The 27442-nt window shown below is 39.2% G+C and overlaps 1 protein-coding gene across 23 annotated transcripts in view; it reads right to left on the bottom strand.

Moving 5' to 3' along the window:
- Window positions 1-27442, bottom strand: part of TANC2 (tetratricopeptide repeat, ankyrin repeat and coiled-coil containing 2) — a 631662-nt gene that overhangs the window by 199693 nt on the left and 404527 nt on the right. For 20 of the 23 annotated variants that reach the window (XM_039516554.1, XM_039516557.1, XM_039516556.1 and 17 more), the window contains one exon: window positions 14722-14832. The exons of the other annotated variants lie outside the window; for them this stretch is intronic. In XM_039516554.1, the coding sequence (XP_039372488.1) occupies window positions 14722-14832 (111 nt within the window). The remainder of the gene's footprint in view (window positions 1-14721; window positions 14833-27442) is intronic. 23 annotated transcript variants of the gene reach the window in all.

The raw sequence follows: 27442 nt of genomic DNA, 5'->3' as shown, positions 1-27442 counted from the left end.
GTATGATATGCTGTCCGCTCTGATAAAAGAGAATTACTTAATTCATGTATTTTTTTTTTCAAAATGCAAACCCTATTCACAAGAACTTAACATCATTCAAATAAAACCAATCTGACTCCAGCATATTTTTCTTAAGGTCCAAGGGTGCACATCTTATAATCTGCAGTCTCAAGAGTATACTTAAGGTGGAAGTATAGTAGCATGAAGTCCACCAATATTCCTTTGATAGGGTCAAGTCTACCACTATAAAGTCAATTTTGAATGCAATATACCATGATGCTTTCTTTTGACCTGACAGACAATGTAATGATATCGAAACTTTTCATAGTGTAGTATTGATGTTTCCTGAGCTCACTGAACTACTTTTTCCTGGTTTTCCACCTTTTTTCACTTCCACTGTTACTTGTACCTCCCCTTTGTCTTAGAGTACGTCCACACTACCCGCCAGATTGGCGGGTAGCGATCGATCTATCGGGGATCAATTTATCACGTCTTGTCTAGACGCGATAAATCGATCCCCGAACACACTCCCCGTCGACTCCAGAACTTCACCAAGGCGAGAGGCAGAGTCGACGGGGGAGCCGCGGCCGTCGATCCTGCGCTGTAAGGATGGGAGGTAAGTCGATCTAAGATACGTCGACTTTAGCTACGTTATTCTCATTGCGTATCTTAGATCGATTCTTCCCCTCGTCCCTCCCAATGTAGACCAGGCCTAAGACGTCTACTTCTCTTTCACCTTATTCTTCCTGTCACAAAGTCAGCCAAGGAGCTTCCTTTGAGATGAATGTTAACTATTTGTATGTTACCCACATGATCATGGTAGCTAACGCTGAGCATTTGTGATGAACTCAGCCTTCTCCAGCTCAGAATCTGAAGTCCATCTCAGAAACTGATATTGTAAAATAATGAGATGAAATCACTTGAGGTTAATTTGAAATTGTATTGTACTGTCTGGTGATTGCAGATTACACAATTTTAATACTTATTATCTAGGTCCACAGATATTTAAAAAAGGAATATAAATGGAAAAAATGGGAATTAAGATGGAAAAAAATACTAACAATCCCTGAAACTTAGTCTTGTTAACGAATTGAAATTGTATGACTTTCGCTGGGGAGGAATCTTGCTTTCAAGTAAGATTTAGTCTAAAAAGCTCTAGGCTGGCAAAGGCCAACCACACAGCAGACATAATGTACTATACTTAGTATTTGAAAGAGAGAGACAGCTGCTTGAAAACTCCATGCTGACTTGGCAGGGAAGTGCACAGGTGATGGCTATGTAGGTAACCATACATACTGTCACTTCTCCTCATCAGGGAGAAAAATGTTTGCCAAGAAGAGAATGCAGTGGGAACACACAAAAAAATACACAATACATGTCTTCTGACTGGATCTGCAAAGATGGACAGTCAACAAAACAGAGAGAGATACAGGAAAGCTGTTCCAGACACCAACGGCTGCAGAGGAGAGAACTGTTGCACTACCAGGATGGGATTGTGAAGATGGATAAAAGGTCAGGGGCCAAGTGAGTGAAGAGAGTAGAGAAAAAAGCAGAGAGAGAGAAGGGGAAGTGTCTGTGTGGTAATTTCACGCAAGCCCATTGAGTATTTTAAGAACAGGGCAATTTTGAAACTGGACCCTGAAACTAATAAGGAGGCAAGGGAGGGTTTTGAAGACGGGATGATATAGTCATACTTCCTTGCAGGCTGCAACAAAATTCAGCTTCTAGCAGGTATTCAGCTAAAATTCTGGTATTTGGCTTCAGAGGAATTATTTATCAAATGGCTATTCTTCAAAGCTGACTTGGTAGGAGGACACACACCTCCTTTTCCCTGTAACATGGCTAAGCTTGGCTGCTTCATCGCCCCCATTCTGATGGCCAATTTTGATAGTAGCTCAGTGTGGTTTAAAGGAAGAGGGAGTGATTACAATGAGGCTCTGTTCCCTTCCTAACCCTCTTGGTGATACTGGCCACCTCTACCTTGTGGCTAAGTCCGATCAGGCAAGCTGCAGGTCTGAGCTGTCTTTTTTTCTCATAGGAAAGCTTCCTCACTCACTTCTGCAGTGTTTTTAAACTAGTATTTTGTCATTAACAATGAGGTTTGCTTAAGAGAGGCAGAGACAAATCTATTCATCTAGACTTAATTATAGTCATAACCTTCTAGCTCAATAGTTTTGCAAAATATTATTAAGTGCAAAGGTCTTTATGCTTTCCAGAGTGCTTAGTCTGCATCATACTTTAAAACATGTCATCTTTTTCAGAACAGATTTAATTGCCAATACATCTTTATAGAAAGTGGGAGAATAACCTTTAATTATTAGTAGGATCTTGGTATCAAAATTTCAGGACATCTGCTTAATAAAAAGTAAATGGTCTCTCCGTGGGAATCTGCCACCATGTATGATGATGACGACATAAGTAAGATATTAACAAAACAAAATAGGGAAGGTGGTATCTAATTAATCACATGCTTTGTGAGATTATGAGTCTAACTTGTTTTTGATTACTAATATATTCTTGCAATAAATGATCAGATGTTACGTGTGACTTTGACTAATTTCTATTTAACTTTTCTGATATTTCACCATCCTAAAAAATAGATATTCAGTACACCCCACTTGTTTAATACATGTAAGAATGTGTGGGTAGCTGTATTTTGAAGTTTGAAGACTTGGACTTGGGATTAAATGAGTGGCCACAGCGCTGAGAAGGGGACGAGTTTCATTTAGAAGCCCAAGTGAAGGGCAGGATTTAGGGAGGAAGCCCTGGGGGCACTGCTGTATAACAGGGCAGGGATGGACTTAAAGCTAGCCCAGGAAGTGCTGAGAACTGAGCCCGGCGACAGGGCTGCAGACATTACCAAGGGCATAGGGACAAGCCCTGTTGGACCCTTTACCCCAGAAGAGGTTTGTTTGTTCATGTGTTGGACTGTGTGACTTAGCCAGAGGGCTGAGCTGCTGAATACCCGCCTGACAAGGACAGCAGCCGACAGGGGGCACTGCAAGCAGAGAGTACAGGTTTATGTCCAGCCGACAGGAGATGCTCACAAGAGGCGAGTGCACACTGTCACAATAAGGATACTAGAAGTATATCATGTTGATGCAGTGGGCACATCGATAATGTTCTGAAAGTGGTGACAGGTTTACAGAAAGGTATGTGGGAGATGGAATGTGTACCTGATGTACAGAGGAAGCAAACAGAAGACCTGAACTAAAGAGAAAGTTGTGCCAGAGTATTCTCCCCTTGCCCAAGAACACACTTTTAGATCTAAGAATGAATAGTGCTATAATAAGAGCTAAGTATTTATTATTAATTATTATTATTATTAGGAAAGCAGTGTGACTGGATGACTACGGTACAAGGCTGGAAGCCAAGAGACCTCAGTTCAATTCCTCTGCTACTGACCTATTGTATGCTGTTGAGCCAAGTTATGACCCCTATCTGTGCCTCAGTTTCCCCACCTGTAAAATGAGAATTATTACACAGTGTGGGTGAAGCACTTTGAGATCTCTCAATGAAAAGTACTATGTAACAGCTATAATATTTATATTCAAGACATTTAACCGAAGACATGTAGATACAGTCAAATTCATTTGGATAGAACAGGCACTAAGAGGAATCAGGAAGAAGTAGAGGAGTAATTTAAAAAGTGTCAAAAGACATATACAGTTAAGCTTCTTCACTGTAAAAGTTGTTGTTAAGTTGACCAAGAGGAAGGAAGTAGACAGAAAAGAAGAGAATGTTGAGGGATAGCTCAGTGGTTTAAGCATTGGCCTGCTAAACCCCCAGTTGTGAGTTCAATCCTTGAGGGGGGCCATTTAGGGAACAGGGGTTTAAAAAAAAACTGTCTGGGGATTTGTCCTGCTTTGAGCAGGGGGTTGGACTAGATGACCTCCTGAGGTCCCTTCCTGCCTTGATATTCTATGATACTCTATAGAGGAGAGGTCTTAGCATAGAAGAGCCATCAAAGAACATGTAGCAAAATTATGGAAGAAGGGAACTAAATTAACTCTAGGAGAGAATCAGAGATAGAATCATGGGTTAGAAGAGACGGCAAGAGTCATCTAGTCTAACTCCCTAATGCTTGGTCCACAATGCCCTGAAGTCAAGGGAGATGGTAGGAGAGGAAAAAACCTATCAGCATCAGAAGGTAATGGCGGTTTCTTGAGTATTCCTTTTGCATATTCTCAGTTTGGGATGCACCCTTTGGCACCACCAAACTTCAAGAATTTTTTAGAAAATAAAAAATGGTTATCTACTTTTTGTAACTGTTGATCTTCGAGATCTGTTGCTCATGTCCATTCAATTCTAGGTGTGCGCGCACCCACACGCGCAGTTGGAGATTTTTGCTTTAGCAGTATCTGTAGGGCCACCTGTGGCGCTCCTTGAGTGCCACTTTCATGCATTGTTATATCAGGCGCCACTGGCCATATGCCCTATCAGTTCCTTCTTGATGGCAACTCCAACAGAGGGGTAGGAGGGCGGGTAATGGAATGGACATGAGCAACACATCTCGAAGAACAACAGTTACAAAAGATAGGTAATCATTTTTTCTTCTTTGAGTGCTTGCTCATGTCAATTCCATTCTAGGTGACTCACAAGCAGTATCAATGGAGGTGGGCTAGGAGTTCACGGTCTTGCAGATTGCAGCACTGCTCTGCCAAAGCCTGCTTGTCTTGAGCTTTCTGGGTAAGTGCATAATGAGACGCAAATATGTGGACAGATGACCAGGTAGCAGCCTTACAGATCTCTTGGATTGGAATCTGTGCCAGGAAGGCCACTGACAACGCTTGTGCCCTAGATGAGTGTGCTGTCATGATCACTGGTGGAGGCACCTTTGCCAGCTCATAGCAGTAGCGGATGCAGGCTGTGATCCTGGACAAAATCTTCTGAGCAGACACTGGGCAACCTTTCATTCTGTCTGCCACCACAACAAACAACTGTGTTGACTTATGGAACAGCTTTGTTCTATCTACGTAGAAGGTCAGAGTCCTCCTGACGTCCAGGGTGCGTAGCCTGCACTCCTCATCTGACACATAAGGCTTTGGAAAGAAGACGGGTTAATATATGTCCTGGCCATGAAACCAGGAAATGACCTTGGGCAGAAATGCTGGGTGCGGTCGCAGCTCGATCTTATCCTGGCAGAAGACCGTATAGGGCAGCTCCGAAGTAAGGGCCCTAATCTCTGATAGCCAGTGGACCAACATCACAACCAGGAACAAAACCTTCCAGGAGAGAAGCAGGAGAGAGCAGGAAGCCAGGGGCTCAAACGCAGGCCCCAGGAGACTCGACAGCACGAGATTCAGGTCCGGGGGGGAGGGATCCCGGACGTGTGGGTAGAGATGCTCCAGACCTTTCAAAAAATGTGCCCCATCCAGATTGAGGTGGCAATTTAAGATGGTGACTTTGATCTACAAAGACCTACATTAGCTGGGACCTTGCTGCTTTAGAGGCCATTCAAGTTGGCTCCCCTCAATTTAAGAGAGGGAGCTGGAATTAGAGCATTCTGTGTAAGGAGGCCTTAGCTCTGGAAAAAGCTTTCACCCCTTGAATGAAATAGCCATGGTCCCTTCCGAGCACACTGCACCAGATATCTAATTACACAGGCTGCTGTGAAGATAGGTCTTTGGGAGAAACCAGATGTTGAGGGACAGGGAAATGTTGTTGTTCTGAAGCTGATTTAATTCTGTTTTCATAATTTACACTAAGGGCATTTAGATACCCCATTTTATTGTTTTTAATAAATCTACAAATAATAGAAGATCCTGGAGATCTGTATACCAGCACTGCCTCGCCCAAGGTGGAGTGATCAGAATGACTCCGGTCTTGCCTTGTCTGATCTTTCTTATCACCAATGAAAAGAAGAGTGAAAAGAGATACAGATGTCTGCTCCACACCAACAAAATCACATTTGTTACTGAGTTCCTATTTGTCTCTGATGTGAAGCAAAAATAAGGAGAGTTTCCATTGCTGCTTGTGGCAAAGAGACCTACGAGAAGACAGGTCTACCATGGACAGCTTCAAAAACCACTTGCGCTGATTTTGTGGTCTGTAACAATTTATCTGTCTACATATTTGTTTAGTGGCAAGTTAGAAAGCCACAGGAAGTATCCAGTCAGCCAAACACCAGTCTCAGAAGGCTACTGCTTCCCAATACAGGTGCTGGGAACAAACATCCCTACATGTTGAAGCAGAACACTGTTGCTGAGTTGTCTGGAATCTATCCAGAATGGCAGGTAAGGATGTAACATTGCAAGAAATTATGTTCCTAAAAGAGCTTACACATATCATTCCAATCTAGGCTTCTTAGAACATCTAGGCCATGATAATTTTTTAGTTATTTAAAATGGTTCTTAATCTGTATGTATAAAGAAAACAGCTTCTTTAGAGTTATGCTGGTGACACCAAGTCCCAAGTTACACAGAGCATTGGCTATTATTAGATCATAAGCTGAAGCTGGAAGAACACCAGAATTATTTGAAGCTGTTTAAGAATCCATTTAATAAGTACAATGTGTAACAGCAGGGTATGAAAGTTCTAGAGCTAAAGATAGTACATGAACAATAAACTGCACATACAATGTTATTTCCAGAAATGCTTGTCCAGAGCCTTTCCCCTTTAGATAAGAAGGCTCTATAGAATAGTCTGAGTTGTTTATCCACTTCATGCACTCATAAATGCAGCTTTCTAAGTCCTCTCTATGCTCAAGTTGCATCAGGTTAGAGGCTAAGTTTACAAAATGGCAGCTGGTCTGTGGATCAGTCTAAACCAGGGGTAGGCAACCTGCGGCACGCGAGCTGATTTTCAGTGGCACTCACCCTGCCTGGGTCCTGGCCACCGGTCCAGAGGGCTCTGCATTTTAATTTAAATTTTAAAAGAAGCTTCTTAAACATTTTAAAAACCTTATTTACTTTACATACAACAATAGTTAAGTTATACATTATAGACTTACAGAGACCTTCTAAAAACGTTAAAATGTATGACTGGCACGCGAAACCTTAAATTCGAGTGAATAAATGAGGACTCAGCACACCACTTCTGAAAGGTTGCCGATCCCTGGTCTAAACTGAGACACAATTTTGAAACTCATCAAATATGGCAGTACTCCTATCACAGTCAATTATTTCAGCTTGCTACACTAGCTTTTAGGGTTTGTTTTTTTCAGTTATTAATACCTACAGTTTTTGATCTAGCTATTATTACCTCAAGATACAATGAAAGAAAACAGCATTGTCCGGAATTCTCAAAAGTGGCAAAGGTTTCCAGGTGAAACAACACATTACATTGCCATAACTCCTTTTTGCAATTAGGGCAGATCACTCTGATTTCACATTCCCGCCAAGTCAGTAAGTTAGGTAACATGGGGACAACCAAAAGGTCAAACAGTCAAATCTTTTGGCAGCACTAAGTTTTGTCTTTTCCCATTCTCTATTGTTCTTGAATAAGTTTAGTTCTTCAGCTGTCTTGCAGGTACTTGCAGAGATTCCATCATTACAGCACAGGACAAATCCACAATATTTTTGAAATCTTTAAAGTATTTTTCTTTTCACTCACTGTTTATACCACTACTTCACAAAGGCAGAACAGAAACCTATTTCTTCACTAAAATTATTTTCTTTCATCACACAATGCACATATTGGTTACTGTTGGGTTTCTTGTGAGAGCTGCGTTGCTTGCATTTATTTTATTTTATTTTTAAAGAAAAAGTGCAGAGTTTGTTTTGAAAACCTAAACCAAGATCCAGATATGAAGAATTATATGGACTTTATATACTGAAAATTAAGAGGTAGAGCAGGCAGAAATCTCAGTCCTAATGTTTTTTTAAATCAAAGAGAGAAGAAAAATGTATCTAATAGTAGGTTAAACAAACAAAATTGCGGTGGTGAATTGCCTTTCACTGTAAATGGAAGAGATACTCATTGGGATATCTAATTCAGTTATTAATAGAACAGACGACTTTGATCTTACTGTGAGGCAAGCAAAACATCCACTGACCAAGCATTTAAGGTTTGTGTCCCAAAATTTCTGAAGAAGAATTCAATCAGATTGAAAGATAATGCTATAACATGGTTAGCCTTTGAAATGCAACGACAAGGTAATAAATCATGCAAAATGCAACTGAAAACACTGATCTAACACAAAAGGCAATTACTTGAAAGCACTATCCATCTCAGACACATCTCATAGGTTTCCTGAACATTTATAAATAAAAATGTGGGCATGTTTTAGATGCAAAGTTCAAAACAAAAAGTAATCTAGAGATTAAAGTCCTTTGAGTAAAACACCAGGTGGAACAAAGTGAACAGTCCACCACCCATCATATAAACAAAGCTACTTCTCAATGTCAGCATGAGGGAGACACAATCAAAATAAATAAATTCTATTGGTTATCATTAGATACTAAATCACAAATGCCAAAGTCAATACCAAAATAATTCACAGTTGAACAACAGAGACCTAACGATAAAAACTTGCTCTTCCATGCTGTGGCCATGCAAGGTGGGGAAGAGGAGAAATGCTGGCTGTGCTCTGGGTCCCTTAGTGATCCTGCCAGTGCAACACAGGATGGCTTAGGAATGCTGAGGCAACACACTTTCTAGTTCACTGCTGCTTTGACTGAGATTAGCACATAAAGCCATCTATCAAATGGTGAGTGCAGCATACAAACAGAGTCCAGGGAGGGTGGAGGACTTGTTACACTCCTTCAAGATAGCACTAAGTGTATCCTGCCCATGGAGGTGCTGGCAAAAAGGTAATGTCGAATCTTCTTTCTTCAAAAAATGCACTCCAAAACAAAAAAGGGCAAGCTCGAAATTAGTAACTATCATAATTACCAAATTAAACCCGGCACTACAGCTCAGAGGAATATTTGCTTTCCAAAAATTCTGAACAACTTATTCATTGTCATCTCTGATTGGATCATTTTAAAATATTGTGATTACACTTTATACAACTGGACCAAATTCTGCTCTCACTTATGCCAACTTCGTTTGCTCCTTCTTAAAGAATTTAATTCATATTCTTCATTGTGCAGGTAAGCATACTGGACAGAATATTGGTAAGCATATTGGACAGAATGCTCAGATTATAAAAATATTTAAATAGAGAGTGAACATTTTTGCTACAATAGCCCAATTCCTTCCCTACTAACAGAAATCTACCTTCTCTCAGGAATCTCTTACTCCCCTCTTGCTCCTCCCCAAAATGTAACATTCTACAATGATCCACAATACAACATATCACAAGAAATACTGCATGATACAAGCACAAAAGGCAAACCATGGGACAACAGTTATTCAGGAAACCACCTCCCAGTAATGTGCTGAAACGTGCCTGACATTTAAAAATAAACATTTTAGCACTGAGCAAAATTCCATCTCTAGGCACCACAAACGGAGATGAGTATTTCTACATGCAGAGTAGGTAATGTTCACTTCTCATCACTATTTACTGTTTTAAACGGCCTTTAAATATATTACTAATTAGATTACCTGTCACAGATCACATTACAAATTATTGCTACCCCTACTCAAATGTATCTTTATCCTCGTGTTTTTTCTTCTTTTCTTTAACTTTACCCCTTCAGGGATACCTATGTTTTAACAGTATTTGATAAAGTCCTTCAGAAAACACAGGCATTTTAGAAGAGGGTTTAAACAGGTCAAATATTAAAGAAATTATTTCAAATTCCTTTGAAAATATTTTGTGCATAAAAACTGCTTGTATCCTTATGGGGACTGATCTCTCTCTTTAATGTACCTTTCTGTACCAACCCATATAACTCAGGCTAGGATCTATCATTTTCTCTATATATTCTAAGCCAGGGCTGGTGCAACCATTTAGGCAAACTAGGTGACCGCCTAGGGCACCTAGTGGTTGAGCAACAAAGAATCCTGTGGCACCTTATAGACTAACAGACGTTTTGCAGCATAGTGGTTGAGGGCGCCTAAAAGCCTGCTCAGGCAAGGAGGTGGAGTGGAGGTGAGCTGGGGCGGGGGGGGGGGGGGGGGGTCTGCCTGCAGAAAAGGCAGGGGTGGAGGGCGCACAGAGGAACTGCTCCCCGCCCCAGTTCACCTCCACTCCACCTCCTCGCCTGAGCACCTGCTCTAAGTCTCCTCCAATCGGCGCCACAAGCCTGAGAGGGGAGGAGAATTAGAGCAGTGACAGCGTGCTCAGCAGAGGAGAGCTGTGCGGGCTCCCTGGGCGGGGCTCCCTGGGCAGGTTAGCTGGGAGAGACTCCTTGGGTTGGAGGGGCGGGTGGGCGTGGTTAGCTGCCACAGGGGGGCAGTGGGCAGGGTTAGCTTAGGGTGGGGTGGCGCAAGGTGGAAGTTTCGCCTAGGGAGCAAAACTTCCTTGCACTGGCCCTGTTCTAACCATCCTCGAGATGATGCACCAAGTTTGGTCTGTTTAGTCATATTAATACAAAAACCTGTGTTTAAACTGCATTCAGATTGCAAAGTTCAGATCTCAAAAGTGAGGACATGCCAAAATTAAGGTTGCCATGGCTACCTGAATTTGGTGTTCTTGTGTATATGCACCATGATAGAAAAGTCCCATATGATGTTGGGCAAGACTCACATCAGTCTTCAAACTGCCTATGGACTTCTGCTGCCCAGAGTACACTCCAACCCCTCTAATGCTTGTACATCAGGGGCACGTCTCTCTGTGACCAGCTCCCAGCCCTGTCTGTCTTTGTGTAGACTTCCACCTCTCTAGAGCTCCTTACCCTTCCTCTTATGAGTTTTAGAAAGCTCTTTCTCCAGCCATCAACTCCTTCCCAAGGTTTTTCTCCTGGACTCTCTACCCCAGCCAAGCCTTTTCCAGAATTAATGAAGGTCCTGCCCCCTTCCTGATCTCTCTCTCTTATGAGTACAGTGAGATTAACTGCCTTCTTTCCCAGTACTCCTGGCTACAGCCTTTAAGCTCAGCTTCCCCAGAAATGCAACCCCAGAATGTCTTGCTGCTTCAACAAAGTCAGAGTTGAACTGAGCCATAGGCTTGCCTTAAAGGGCCCAGAACGCTGACTTACAGGTCCAAGGATCCTCCTGTGGTTTTGTGAAGGGCTGAGCTAATAAGGAGGAATAAAATACCCAACACTAACCCTACCCAGTGTCTGCCTGAGATGAGGGCAGGATGAGGTTTAGCTAGTTGAAGCTCAGTCCACACAAGAACTGATGTTATCCTCATGCCTTTGTCAACCAGGATCACCTATGTCCCTTAACTTGAGGTGTGTGTCCATCTCTTGTTTGAACTACACCTCTACCCCAAAATAATGCGACCCGATATAACACAAATTTGGATATAATGTGGTAAAGCAGCGCACTCCAGCGGATCAAAGCAAGTTTGATATAACGCGGTTTCACCTATAATGCGGTAAGATTTTTTGGCTCCCGAGAACAGCGTTATATCTGGGTAGAGGTGTATATGGAACCTAGTTAGAAGATCAGGTTACAACCATATTCAGGATGACTTTTTATCATTTATGCACTATCAGGAAGCTGTGACTGTTTCTTATAACAGCAGATATTGTGACTGTCTTCTATACCTTTGTCAGCTCAAGATTACATTGCTATAATGTGCTTGATGTACAGCAACATCTTATAACCACCTGAAACTGAACCTGGTGCAGGGTTCAGGTGTCTGTTTCTTATATGGGAGTATCATGCAGTGAGTCTCTTATACATATTCCAGGATCTGCTCTAGTTGCTTAATGGTGTTCAGGTGAAATTTAAAATTTCTAAATCTCTACATGCCTATTGACCTTCATACCTGTGGGACAACCACTCTGCGCTTGCGAAGTTTGAGCTGGAGCCCTTGTAGTATAACAGAGGGTGAGCTGCTGGCATGGTGTTCTCTGTGAGGACATTTCAACTTCTGGTGTTTCTCAGCCCTATTTAAAGTAGTCTAAATTTTACGATCTTCAGGGCCTGTGTCCACAGCTCATCTTTTCCTCCCAGCATTTGTGAAGGTGGAGAATTTTGAGAATTTAATGGCAGAAAAGAAGAAGTGTTTCAATATTTAATTTGCCTGTAAATTGCTGTTTGGGAGTCACACTGAATGGAATCACCAAAGTTAAGTCATAGTGACAGGACTTTTAGATATTTTAAGTTCTATCAAGGGCACCTAGAATGAAGGAATTGGTGCTCTTTTTATTTTGTATAAATGTAACAGACAAAATAAAACACACCAACCCACCCTGTTATCACATATGCACACCTAGATGGCAATGCCAAGTTCTGTGCATTTTATGTTCCTAACTGCAAACTAATATCTACTTTAATACAGATATTTTCTAACCGTCTGTACGTGAGGTTTTCCACTCTGAATTCCCACACTCCCAGCACACAATTTCACTAGAGCATGGGACAGAACAGAATCAAAATGTTTGCAGTCAAATGCTTTAGAAGCCTTTCCAGTGCTCTCAACAGTATTTATTAGACATTTAATAGAGTGGGCTAGTTACAACACCCCCGGGTAAGCAAGGGTTGTATGCTATCAAGCAGAAACTCACAGAGGACTAAGGATTTCTTAAAATTTATTAGTAGAAAGCAAGAGCTCCAGCCTTCAGGTTACCACTGTTTTCACAGCAGGCACTCTGGATCCAGATAGTTAAAGCATAACCCAATTCTACCACAAAAGAAAAGAGTAATTACCCACGAAGTACTGCTTGCATGTACATACCTCATTTTAAGGTTCCAAGGCATGAGGGGGGAAAGAGGAAGAAAACAGCAAATCGCACACTATACAAACTCCCTTTTCTGTGCAAATGGCTGCCTCAGTTTCAGAAGTCCTTCCTCAATAGATTGTTCTATTCCTATTCAGCAGAACTTCTCATATTGATTGCAAATAAACATAAATAACTACATATTTCAAGTCTGCATAGCCATTCAGACTCTGCATTCTCTGGGATCCAATAAACTGCAGTACTCCTACTAAAAGAGCTGCTGGATGCCAAATGTGCAACCAGGCAGCAGGGGGTCAGGCGCCCCCTGACAGATATCTTGACGTGTGGATCTACACACAAAAAAGTCCTCTGGGCCTCCCATAATCTACTTGCTCTGGCTTTACTCCAATCCAGTGCTTCTCATTGACACCCACAAAGGCATGGCTTTTTTCTTTCTTTGTTAAGTACACTTTACTTGTTGAGGTGCTGGGAATCTTCACACATTTTTAACACGTTCATCCACACTATCAAGGAGCTATAGAAGCAGAACAAAGGGCAACATTCAAGACTCCACTGTCAAAGCAGTGTTTCTGGACTGTCGCCTGCTAGGCCTCTGTGAGTATCTGCATCCTCCAAAAGTTGTGTCATATTAAATTTGAGAGAGAGAGTAGTTCTTAATTCCTTTTAAGCAAGTTATGCAATTCAATTACAGTTCTTTATTAATACAGCCATGACAGTATTTTTTTCCAGTTGTGATTATCACAGTAGAAGGTATTTCGTTACACAGAAGGGGCAAACGTTATATCAGTAAAATTCTGTTTGTAATACTGACTGATCCATTTAGAAAGAATGATCACTTTTCACAGTAAATATGGTCTCAAAGAAAGTATTCTCTGAGCATAGGGATCCAGTATCAACAACTTTCCCATGAGAATTTTATTCTGTTTCAAACATATTTCATTAAAGAAAGCTCTTCTCTCTCATTATCTGTGCAATATATGGCTTTTCATCAAATCATTCGTTTTCTTTAAACACATCTCTGACAAAAGTGATATTGTACTTTGACACTGACTCAAGTACTGGCACCTTCTCTATCTGGACATGATTCTAAAGGCAAGATTCCATGTGGTCACATACTATTTGGGAGCAACTGTTACCATTTGACTCTGTCATAGGAATATATTGATCATGTGATCCTGTAGCTTATACACTAACTGATCATCCAGAAGAGAAAATTACAGAATTCAGCAAAGATCTGAAAATGAACATTTCCTGCTCCTTTAAGTCCTGATCTGCAGCCGACTGTAACTGTAACATCTCTGACACAGCTCCATAAACGATCTTCTCAACCTTAATGAGGTTGCCAAGCAACTAGTACAAGTTCAGAAGAATCTGGGAAATGATACTGAGTCCTCAGCAAGATACAGCTATATAAAGATGTAATGGAATTCACACATCTGTATGCAGCCTGTCAGTGCTTGAAAATATTTACCAAATGAACTGATCAAAAAGTCAGAAAAATATAAGGTTAACTCAGGGAAATAAAATACTTCAGTTCCAACTATGTTTTTAACCAGATTATGACAGAGGCCTCTAACAAGATGCATACACTTTTAAAGTTCCTAAATTCTTCAGGGTACATAAATTAATGGCTACCTCTGAAATAAATGTGATGTGCTTAATAGCAAATATACAAGAAGGTATGCTTATGTATGAAATGATTTAATGATGGAATACACCAGAAGTATGTGTTTTATTCCAGTAATTCTGAATATATGTCAGTAATCAAAATCAGCCTTAAGAGAGTATGGCTGTTTGATCAGCTCTATAGTAGCTTCTTCATATTTTAGGGGGGAATGTGTCGCATGAACACACAACCGCAAGTGACAAATAAAGTACAGATCTCAGTTAGAGACTGCCACCCAGCCAAGTGGGTAAGTCCATAAAACTAGGTTGGGGGAAGGGCCAGCCAATCATTTAGAACAAGGGGGCACAATGCATATGAAACTGTGCTGTGCTGGAAGGCCCGTCCTAGAGGCTTTGCATGCATGCTTACCAGGGCAGTATGCATCAACGTCCAGTTTCTGTGCTGAAGTGAGCGTTGGTGAGCCAAGCTCAGACTCTGGGATTCGAGGGCTCTCAACAAACTTTGCCTTCCTCAGGGGGGCTAAGGAGAAGGAGGGGGAAGAAAGAAAGAGAGGTCAAGAGTAAGGGAAACAGCAGGCAACAGATGGAAGCACTTAACTAAATGACACACTGTGTCAGACTCATATTAAGTTACCCTTTTTTTGTGTGTGCCAGAAAAAAAATGATCTGCATTCTTCACAAAGGAGATGGGCTTGTTCTAAAGCTACAACAAACTGCAAAGTCTTACTTTAAAGCGGGCAAGCACTGAAGCACAGTTCTTGGTTGTCTAAACATTGGCTTTTTCCCCCTCCCCTCTCTAAAATTAATCTTTTATGAGGAACAAATGAACCTGGATTCAACAACTACAGAAAGGCTAAGATCATAGAGAGCAAAACAGAGCCTGCTTTTAAGGTATTTTGAACAAGAATGGTTAGATAATTAAAATGCTTCCTTTGAACAGAAACTTCAGCTTCAAAATATCAGTGGCACTCAATATCTTCTGCTCTAGAAAATTCAGTATTAAATATGAGTTATCTGACTACACAGCTTAAGAAGGAAATTGATCACCTCGCTTAGCCTTGCAAGCCCAGGAGGCCCAAGAGAGTTAAAAGAAAGAAGCAAAAGAAAAAAGAAAAAAAAATTTTTTTTGGCTCAGATGTTGTCCAAGCTGATATAGTAAGGAAACACTGACTTCTACAGCAATGTGATTTTAGCAACAAATTTGAGCTGCGAGCATTGGCATTAGGCTTTAGGATGTTTGTGTGTAATGAAATGCAATTTATGAAAACACTTTCAGTGCTGAGATTTTAAACAAAAAATCTTGCCAGCCACTAGAAACAAATCTAGGAAAATAGTTAATATATGCAGAAAAGACTGGATAAAGTTATATAATATTCAAAGTGGAACTGTTATGAAAATTACAACTGAATGGAACTCTCACATATCCACTAAAGTCTGAGTGTAATCTGAAAAGTTACTTTAAAAATAATATCATGGGTTTAATGTCTCTCAGCAACTCAAATATCCTCAATTTACAATTAAAAAGATTATTTTATGCCTGCCAATCCTGCAAGTTTTAAATATGGGAATTGAAAGTCAAGCTGGGTTCTTTCCTTCTCACGTACTATGTATCACCTGTAATAAAGGCTCTACAGGTCAGATAATACCCTTAATGGTAGCTATGAATCCCATTGTTGCTAACACATGTAACTGCAGGGTTAACTGACTTGCTGCATGATTGGAAATTAGTTAATGGTTCTGCTGATGCAAAAGAAGGAATACAATCCAGCTCACTTTCTCTAACTGCATTGTTTCTACAGTACTAACAGAAATAAAAAGGGGAAACATTTACATCAATCACAAAAGCAAAGAGAACTATGAGACAGAATTCATGCAGGAGACCAAATTCTGCTCTCTGTTACATTGCTATAAATGCTGAGCAACTCCAATAACTTGAGTACAATTACTCAGAATTTACACTGGTGTAACTGAGAACAGAATGTGTTCCAGAGGAGTTGAGCTGATGACTAAGAAGGTGCCATTTCTATACTGTCACTTTTCTGAATACAACCACACATTAGGTGATACTGAGTATGTGTACTACAGTCACTCTGGGCTCCTAGGGTATCCTGTGCAACACAGCCCGCACCATGCAATATGATAAGTTAAAAATTCCAAGTTATTAGTATGGAAATGATAAAAATTGCACCAGTTAGCTGAGAGTTTGAGAAAACAGCCAGTAACACAAAAAATGTTCCCAGAATTCTGATATGATGGTGATAGAAGAGGAGATTTTGATGAAAACAGGTAACTATAAGGAGAATACTGTTGTAACATTTAGAACCAACCCAGATAATCATCCCACACAGATCATTTTACTAATATTGCAGCTGTAATTGTACTTTCACAAAGGCATGTACTGAAATTTAGGTTTCATCCTACTGAGGAGAGTCCAGTAACATTATTCTTCCTATTTATTAAGATTTTGTAGGGCATACAACACACCCTTACATGAAATAAAGAATACAAGCTTCATTTTGACACGGTTTAAGTAAACACTGGAAGGATTTTAATACAGCTTAAAAAGAGGTAATAGCTTGTCTTTCTCTTCATAATAGTTTCTGGCTAACCAATTTTAGAGCCAGGAGTTATATAAAGCTACATTTACATGACACTAAATCAAAAGGAGTTATTGCAGTACAGCACATATAGTAACCTCATTTGAAACGAAATGATGTACCCCAACTGCACATTCATCAAGGAATTCAGGTAGCATCATAAATCATAAGATTGAGGCTTACGTGGTTACTTTGTGTCATAAGGACCACAAGATGGAATCATTGATTTAATTCTTGCACATTTGTGGGGAGCAGAAGTAAAATACACAAATCAAATGCATTCTTCTCCATCATTCATTGTGTGTCCCTTACCCTCCTTACAGCTGCTTTCTATATCTCAGGAGGTCTCTTTTTCTTTTATTAATATATTTATTTAGAGTTCAGTCTTAGATAAATTCCACAAAAACAGATGCACATGAAAAGTGTGTGATGACCATGACATGCATTTAAAAATATTTAAGTACATGTATGAATCCATTCCTGTTCTGAACAACACTTATGCACAGGATTATGTCCCATTGACTTCAATGGGATTGAAGCATGTACTTACATGGTGTCATGAACAGGGATGCTTTCTTGAATCAGGGCCCAGGGAAGTACATTTTAAAATATGTTCCATACAATATATAAAACTGTTTGTATTACATCCTTTTCTTCATGTCATATCTTTGTTTCACTGAGTACAACTCCCTATATTGCTAACAGCAGGAGCTCGCATACCATGGAATAAATAAAAATCAAATCTTGTTAAGCCAACAAAGGGGTAAAAGTGAATCATCATAATGACTACATCTCTCCTGCTTATAATGAAATGAAATGTTTTCAGTACTGGACTGAAAACAAGGCAGCCTGAAGTCCTCCATTCATCTGCAAAAAAAGGCGTACAGTAGCACTGCATGCTTCTCCCCTTCCCAACTCAGGATCACTCTATCACTGTACCTCAACTTTGTCCTGGAGATACTACTAATGGAGGCCAAAGAGTAATACTGTCTCTATGCTGATTTTACTGATATGGATCTCAGTCAGAAAATAGACTGAGAACATGAAGTGCTGTCAGATCATAAAATACCAGGGTTGGAAAGGACCTTAGGAGGTCATCTAGTCTAACCCCTTGCTCAAAGCAGGCCCAATCCCCAGACAAATTTTTGCCCCACATCCCTAAATGGCCTCCGCAAGGCTTGAACTCACAACCCTGGGTTAAGCAAGCCAATGCTCAAACCACTGAGCTATCCCTGGAGTGGATTTGATTCTGTGACAAGAAACAAAAGGCTTTGTACCCCATTCCCAGTTCCACAGAGCCACCTGTTCTCTGTGATTCACTTTTTGTAGGGAAGAAAACATTAGTCATAACTATTGTATAATGTCCACATCAACTATAATTTTGAGACAGAGTGACTGTACCATGTATGAACAGGGCAGCCATAGTCAGCCAGATAAATATGAAAGTCCTGCAGCCATTTTAAATTCAATTTCTTCAGCTAAACATCTTATAACTTTCTTGATTGTAAAACCACATGTAACTGCTCATCCCTGCCTATCCCTCAGTGTGCAGAACTCATTCTTCTTTACAGTGAACAGAGGAAAAGAAAAAGGAAAAGGAGGGGACCTGGGAGGACGAAAGGTTGTCTCAGATGGGAGACTAACTGAACTGTTCTCTTTCAATACAAAAATATAAAATACCTTAACAGACCAAACTTGAGCAAGGGCTCCCCAGAGGGATTACGGTAGAATTCTCTCTGACATTCAGACAACATAGCTTGAACCGGGACAGAAGAGTTTGATCAAGTACACCTCTACCCCGATATAACGCAACCCGATATAACATGAATTTGGATATAATGCAGTAAAGCAGCACTGGGTGTGTGTGTGTGCACACTCTGGCGGATCAAAGCAAGTTCGATATAACGCAGTTTCACCTATAACGTGGTAAGATTTTTTGGCTCCCAAGGACAGCGTTATATCGGGGTAGAGGTGTGCCTGTTCTGAACACTAGTTACTGTGCCATGGCCTAAGTGCCTCTATGTTATTCATAGTTTAGTTTCTAAATCTGTTAAGTTGAGGCTTTGGTCACAGGTATGTTGCTTCATCTACAACTTAACAGAGATGTGTTTGCACCCTTTATTGGAAAAGTTAGTGCCCTTTATGCAGATATAGCTACAGCTGTAAAGACACTGATAGATGTTTTAAAAACCACTGCCCAAAATGAAGTAGCCAACTGTAAAGAGATTTCTTTAATAACTTTCAATGACTTAACCAAGTTTGAAAAGTCACTTCTGAAAGATATGTCCTAGTCTAGACAAGCCTTGCTAAATTAATTCAGCTCTCAGGAACATTATAAGGGATTCTTTTCTCTAAAACAGTCACAGTGTTCAATCTATATGTCTTCCTCTTTTGCTCTACTGCTTTCCTTTCTTAACTAATTTTATACCCTTATGACACTGATTTCTTTTCTTTTCCATCCATATTATATTTATGATTTGAGATCTGTTATTGGGGTGTATTGTAATATGTTGGACAAAAGAAAAATGCAATATCACCAATTAAAATAATATCTATTGTTTAGTCCAGTGTTTCCCAAACTTGGGACGCCTCTTGGGTAGGGAAAGCCCCTGGCGGGCAGGGCTGGTTTGTTTACCTGCTGCGTCCACAGGTCCGGCCGATCGTGGCTCCCACTGGCCGCAGTTCGCTGCTGCATACCAATGGGAGCTGCTGGAACGGTGTGGGCTGAGGGACGTACTGGCCGCCACTTCCAGCAGCTCCCATTGGCCTGGAGCAGCGAACCTCGGCCAGTGTAGCCACGATCGGCCGGACCTGCGGACGCAGCAGGTAAACAAACTGGCCTGGCCCGACAGGGGATTTCCCTAAACAAGCGGCGTCACTGGTTTAGTCTATTGTTAATATTGCATGGATTAAATGTAACACTTTTTATGTCAGTGACCACATAAAATTGCTGAAAGGTTCTATATCAGATAATCATAAAGCAATTCTTTGATGTCTGTCTATGATTTTAGATTAAGAAATAAAATGTGTACAAATGGTAAAAATAAAAGATTTCAAATACTTAGAGAGATCATCAAATCTTCAATGAAATCTGAACTGAGCACTTCTGCTTAAAAAGCATCAATAAAAACCTGAAGTACATATTCATAATTGCTTCAGAAAGCACACAAATATTCCAGATTAAACCCAGTAAGGAAAGCAGAACACAACAAAAGAACAATTTGGTCACAAAGAGAAGGAAGCATTTGCTATTGTAAATTCCTACCACTGTAGCGCTAACAAACCAGAGAACAATCCTAACACAGCTGCAAATGTGAGCAATCAAACACAAAATTAATTCTTTGAAGAGCCAGTTATTATAGTGGATACAGTGCAGCCAGTGTTTATATGACAGTTGTCGAAAATTTCGCTTTAAAACCTGTTATCAATTACAGCCTGTGACACCTACTAAAATGAGTAAGTAACCAGTCCTAAGCAAAAACCTATAAACGAGCAGTAGTAGCTATTACTGGTTTTGTTTGTTTTGTCTGTATTGTTAGTTTTTATGTATATTAACTGTTGAGACTCATCCACAATATTGCTATGTATAACGTCACAGCAGAAGTATGTCAATAGCCTTAAATGAACTCCATGCGGTTTTGTTGTTTGACCAGCTGAACCAAACCACAAAAATACTGTTAAAAAAAAAAATCTACCAAAGAACCATGTGTTGAGGACAACATGAAAACAGTAATCCCTAGACTTCTGCTGGGGTTTTTCAGCGAACCTTATCATTACTTAAGCTCTATTAAAACAATATAATTTGTTTATTTGAAAGATGTACTCTGCATAACTACTCCATCAAACACTGAATGTGGTTTTTAATTCATGTCTATTGATAGTATTACTTGCTGCCTATCACAATCATTTGTGCCACATGCTAGTTACTGCCAGCTTTTGACGCCTTTGGTCAGGAATCAAAGCGATACAGTGATTTAATTCCGACATTACAAAGGTGAAATATCCCACTTTCTTATAAATGCACAGGGCCTTATAAGACATGTTTTAGGTTTTGGTTCAGAATCTCTGGGATCATCCCATTAACTCTATCAGGAATAGCAGGAAAGCAGAAATAATTCTAGGACTGTTTCTGGTATCAATACAGATAAAACACCTTTTGTACAAACAGCCAGCAATGAAGTAGTTTCAGATTCACAATTCTGTGATTACTATTAAGGAGCTGAATAAAACAAGAGTTATATTACGCACCTTTAGTTTGTGAAAATCCAGTGTTTAAATTAAGCACTACGAGGAAAGGGGCTTCATATAACATTTTCAGTGTGATGAAAAGGAAATACAAACTTAGTGCCCTCTTGAAACAACTTGTCTCTAAACGCTTTAACAGTCCAGACAATAGCTTTGCCAAGCTTAACATTTTCCTAGTACATGTGTATCCAAATTGGACGATCTACATGAAAGAGAATAATTGGATTTGAAGACCTAAAACTCTCATTTCCTTTAGTACTAACTTGGAAATCAAAACATTTTTAACAACTTGTTGCTTCAAGGATTTTGTTTGGCTACTCAAAGAATCTTTTACCCACAATGTTCCTCTTCCATACTTAGTTTATTACTAACCACTGTTCAATAAGCTGTAATCTAATTTTTGGAGTGGATCTCTTATGGCCAGCTCTTGCTTCCCCAGAAATGAATGGAAGTTTTTGCCAATAACTTCAATGGGAGCAGCCATCAGCTTACAAAAGGTATTCAGTGAAATAATATGTTTAATATGTCTTAGCATTTCTAGCTCTCTGATGTTTCAATAGATGGTGCCTCACACTTTGAAATGATTTCCATAACAACGGGTTGCTCTACTGCAATTATACAAAGAAAGATTTCTGCTCTTGTGTTTTAATTTGAAACCATATGATTTGTTTGTTAAATTAGTTAAATACACTAAACAATTGCACCAAGGCTCATCTTTATTGACATCAGAGGATGTGTAAGTCCAAGTTTAGCTATCAAAGCAGATCTGTTCAAATTCATTTTGTGGCCCTCCATCTTTAGAATGATCTGATCATGGCACAGCACTCGTTAACATAAAAAAAAAGTAGCTTGGGGAGGCAGATTTATTAAGGTACATTTCTGAGGAGGCAGGGATGTTTCTTGGCTAATGGTTCTGGTTTTTTTTGCCAATCTTATAAGTGTCATATACTTTGCATTATTGAACTGAATACATATTATTAGCATCTGTAAAACCATCCCTTTATTCTCTTTCTTGTTTTTAATTCTTCTTTACTAAGACCAGCAACATACCTATTAAATGAATCAATATTTATGTTTAAAAACATATGGACTAAACAGTGACAGGGCAGCCTGTATCAGACAAAACTGCAAATACAATACAATGGGAAACAATTCTTTAAGATGGCAAAATCAGGGACACTTTTCAAAGAAAAATTGGAAAAGAGAAGGACAATGAGGATCTGAACAGAAGAATGAAAATATTTGTTTGTCATTTATGATCTCCCTACCAATATGGTACCTAGGCCACATATATATAAGTGATGGTGATTAATTTGTATTTGTTATACCAATGGAAGCTACTGGCAATGTAGAATCTGATACTTCTCTCCGAACTCCTTAATTCAAGGTGGCTCACACTAAAGGCAATGGCAAAACTCCTACTGACTTCAATAGGAGCTGGTTTGGATCAGCCGTGAGATCCTTTTTCATGCTGAATATTCAATACCAGACTCACTTGACTTGTGGGAGGCTGGGGACCACAATGAAACCAAAACCAGGCATAAAGGCCCAGACTCGCAAGGAGACATGGGTGCTGCGATGCTCAATTTTGCAGCACCTAACTTTTAGGCAACAGAAATTCACAGGGATAACACTGCAATCCACTTCACAAATAGTGAAGCTCAATGCAGTTTAAGCAGAACAAATGGATTTTTATTAAACCATGGATTGCTCTGTCCATGTGGCTGAGCTGCTAAACTCTGGCAAATGAACTTTAAAAATATAATTAGGAAGGCCAAAAAAGAATTTGAAGAACAGCTAGCCAAAGATTAAAAAAGTAATAGCAATTTTTTTTGAAGTACATTAGAAGCAGGAATTCTGCTAAACAACCAGTGGGGCCACTGGACAATCAAGATGCTAAAGGAGCACTCAAGGACAATAAGGCTATTGCGAAGAAACTAAATGAATTCTTTGCATCCGTCTTCACAGTTGAGGATGTGAGGAACATTCCCAAACCTGAGCCATTTTTTTAGATGACAAATCTGAGGAACTGTCCCAGATTGAGGTGTCATTAAAGGAGGTTTTGGAACAAATTGATAAACTAAACAGTACTAAGTCACCAGGACCAGAGGGTATTCACCCAAGAGTTCTGAAGGAACTCAAATGTGAAATTGCAGGACTACTAATTGTCCTCTGTAACCTATCATCTAAATCAGTTTCTGTACCAAATGACTGGAGGATAGCTAATGTGACGCCAATTTTTAAAAAGGGCTCCAGAGGTGACCCTGGCAATTACAGGCCAGTAAGCCTGACTTCAGTACTGAACAAACTGGTCGAAACTATAGTGAAGAACAAAATTGTCTCTGCTGAGTCTGGAGAAGAAACAGCGCTTGTATAACCAGGTATCAGGCGCAACGGTGAGAGAGAAAGAAAAGATATCCCTATATTGAAGATAAGCTAAAGTATGTATTGTCTAATGTCACATGATTTTAAAAAATAGCTGTTTTAAGATATTGTTTTATCAGACATTCATCTATCAAAGTTTTCTATGGTCTCTAAATAACAATTTAATAGAGGTTGTCACTTTGCTTTTTTAGAAATTAGATCCCCTCTGGCCTTGTACTACCATCCAACAGATCAGTTCCCATATACACTGAATGACTTTGATGGACCCACAATGAGTGTACACTAAACTGAGCTACTGTTTCAGTTTGGGGTTTATTTGCATTAATCCATCTGACCATATTCCCTCAGATTGCAGCTGGTTGACAAGATTAACCACATCTCCTGACATCCTCTATACTAATTTCTGCTGCCTGCAATCAATCAACATACCAATGAAAACAGGCACAATTAAGTGAAGAATTAGTTCAATAGGCTCATGCATCCTCTTTCCAGGATCAGAGGAACCTCTAGATGATCAATTATCAACATGATCAATTCCTTCCTGACCCAAAATTCAGGTAACATATTTGAATTTCACACAGTGGTTTTCCCCACCTAAAAACATGATATGAGTCTTTAGAATTCCCACTATCATTAAACAAACAGTTCTCAAATAACGTGACTCAAAACCCAACCATTTCTTTTAAAGTTAATACAATCTCTAGCAATAACTGCAGTTAAAGGAACAGAATGATCACTTCTTTGGTTTCTGAGGGCCCTAAAATGTAAAATAAAATAAAAAATTTCATATCAATCTGATCATACTAAAATAGGGGTTTTGCTTAAAAATGTTAAACTCTCCTATGTCATTGGTGCACAAGGTTATTCTTATCAGATCTCATTTAGGCACTCATTCTCTGCTGAAAAATAAAACCAAAATACCAACAAACAGAACACAGATTCAGGGATTTGTTTAACCTTTTCCTCTTATTAAAATAATCTGTCTGAATTTGGAAAAGTGATTTAGGTTCCTTCCTAGTAAAGACTTCCTGCACAACAGAGTTTGAATATGTGCTGCACATGCTGTCTGTCACAAGTGTGGTGAACTTTCTTATGGTAAAAGCAATACGATAAGGATTCAGTGTACAGCATAAAGTTGACAAAATAAAACAATAAAAATGCATTGCGCATTTGCCATTATTCTCCCTTAACTGTTCACAAGTATCCTTTACATATAACTTTTTGCCTTTCTGTATGAAATGGGCTGTTTCTCCATAAGCATTAACTCTGCAAAACTATAAACATTAAAAGAGCTTTTCCTATTTACACAGCCCTCACAATTTTTTGAGCAGGCAGTAATTTTTCATCCATACTAGTACATTCCTTATAGTTGTGTAAATTTTGGCCTGAAAAACAGATGTTTGCAGTAACCAATTACAGCAATGTGGCAGACTGTAAGTCAAGAGGTCAATAATTAATACGGGTCTCTTTTTGGAATTGCAAATACAGATCTTATTCAGAGAAATGCATCAATTACAATAAATATTATAGAGTCAAAAGAGCCATAATTGGGGTTAGTAAGGCCAAAAGGCATTTTCATTTGCTACTCCTTCTGAATTTCTATCGTGAGCCCTGTTTGTGTGTACACTTTAAGGTCCAACACCATTCCCAGAAAGTTAGACAATTGCAAACGTCCTATTGACTTCTATTGCAGCAGAATTATACTCCAAATGTAGGAAGTTATATTAAGATAGGTTAAAAAATTACCCCAAAACACATATTGTAAGTACTACATACCCAATCCTTCAGTCCTTACTAAGACTTAACTCCCACTGAGTGTCCTATTGAAGTCAACGGACCAAAACTGGAAATTCTTGCACAGCTGCAAATAGAACTCCCATGTGACTTTGATGGGAATTTTGCATGAGTAAGGACTAGAAGATTCATCCAATGATAGGAACTAATAACACAATGCAAACTGCTTAGTAACATATATATTCAAAAAGTTTAATTGGCACGATTAATTTATAATAATAATTTATGCAATGGATTTTGCTTTTCAGTGGGGCAAAAAGCCTGTCTTTCTGATTCTCAGTTTTAATACTCTGATTCTTCTTTATATCCTCAAGGACACTGTCAGTACAGAACTTTAATTGGTCACTAGGGCAAGTGATGCCCAATGTTTATAACCATTATAAATGTGTCATTGTAGATTAGCTTAGAAGGGACCTTTAATGTTTACTTTAGTCTAAATATATTTGTGAGCATGGAGAATACTTTCCAAAGAGGACAAATGTTAGTGTCTTCATTCCAGAACTGTCTCCTAACAATTTACCGGTAATCCTTTGGTCTCTCTCCCATTGGCACGATCCATACAGAGATACCTTTCCACTAGCAAGAATTTCAAGGAGAAAAGTGATGCACTGACTGCTATCAATGGTATCTATAGGGTTGATTAGCAGGAGGTGCACACAGTTCCCACCCCAAACTAAATATGCGTCTCTATGTTGAAGGAGGAAAAAGTAACTTTATCACCTAATGTGTTAGCTGGGTGTGAATTAGAAATTATCTGTATTCTTAATCTTAAAAATTTGGTTAGAGTTTATGTATATACATTTAATAAAATACTATAAAACAAACAGTAGGAAAAATATTTTAGAACTTGCAAAAATAAGGCAGTGTAATTGCTAGAACTCTTTAAGAACATAAAGATCCACGGTATTGCAAACAAAAACCCATCTGAGGATTAGAACCTGTCGGCCCAAATTTATAGTATTTTTCTAAGGCATAGACTGGGGAATCTCTGTTCTTTAAGCATGTTAGCTATTTCTGAAGATCTGCTCACTGAATCACAAAGACAAGGATGGAATGAATGGTATGGTATGGTCTGCGACAGCTACCCATTCACTTTCACTGCTCTGCTATCAACACATTCCAATCAGGCATAGAAAATATTTAGAAATTGAAGAGCTACTGAGGGTTCATCCTTTATTTTTATGGACTGAATATTATGATCAATTTTATTTGTTAGTGCTTAATTCCACAATTACAATCTAATATAAAATAAAATTTGAACAAAAACATAAGAAATTATCTATTCTTTTAGAACTATCACATTTTCTCTCTGTCCTATTAGTAGCATTTATTGTGGCTTAGCATGAGGTACTTAATATCTGTGCAGCTCACTAATTCCATTGCATTTTCTATTTATGTCATTATTTCTCTGTCATGCAGTTTATGACTGAGCTAGTGTTTAATTAGGAAAGTTTTCTTCAGATTAAAAGAAAGGCAGTGATAAAAGGACAATCTAATGGATTAGTGAAAGATATCTCAGAAATTCAGTTTTAGCTCTCTAACTAAATGTTTAGTTTTGGTTAAAAGGAGAATTAAAGCTGAATTACCTTCTTATGGCGTTTTGTGCAAGGTGTTCAGTGTCATTGCTTCCCATTTATATGAACTTATTCTATGTATATGTATATACATACATACCCATAGAGAGACACAAAAATGCACCTGAAGACAAGGGAAAATGCTGGAAGAAATACTGAATTTATTTAAAAAAGAATGAGGAGTACTTGTGGCACCTTAGAGACTAACACATTTATTTGAGCATAAGCTTTCATCTGGGTTTTAGCCCACGAAAGCTTATGCCCAAATAAATTCGTTAGTCTCTAAGGTGCCACAAGTACTTCTCGTTCTTTTTGCTGATACAGACTATCACAGCTACCACTCTGAAACCTGAATTTATTTCCAGGCTATAAAGAACGTATTGATAAAATAGATAATTTGGGATATTTGACAATCCATCTCTTTGCATCAATTGTCTATTTATTTCAGACTGGAAAATAAAAGAAACTATTATGCTTCATCTTCATATGCAGTCAGTTGCTAGTCAATTTCACTTAGATGCTCCCCCGACCAGAA

Source organism: Mauremys reevesii, linkage group 27 (assembly GCF_016161935.1).
Source record: "Mauremys reevesii isolate NIE-2019 linkage group 27, ASM1616193v1, whole genome shotgun sequence".
NCBI classification, from domain to species: Eukaryota; Metazoa; Chordata; order Testudines; family Geoemydidae; genus Mauremys; species Mauremys reevesii.
Note: the sequence above shows the minus strand (reverse complement) of the source record. Positions and strands in the feature narration are given on the sequence as shown.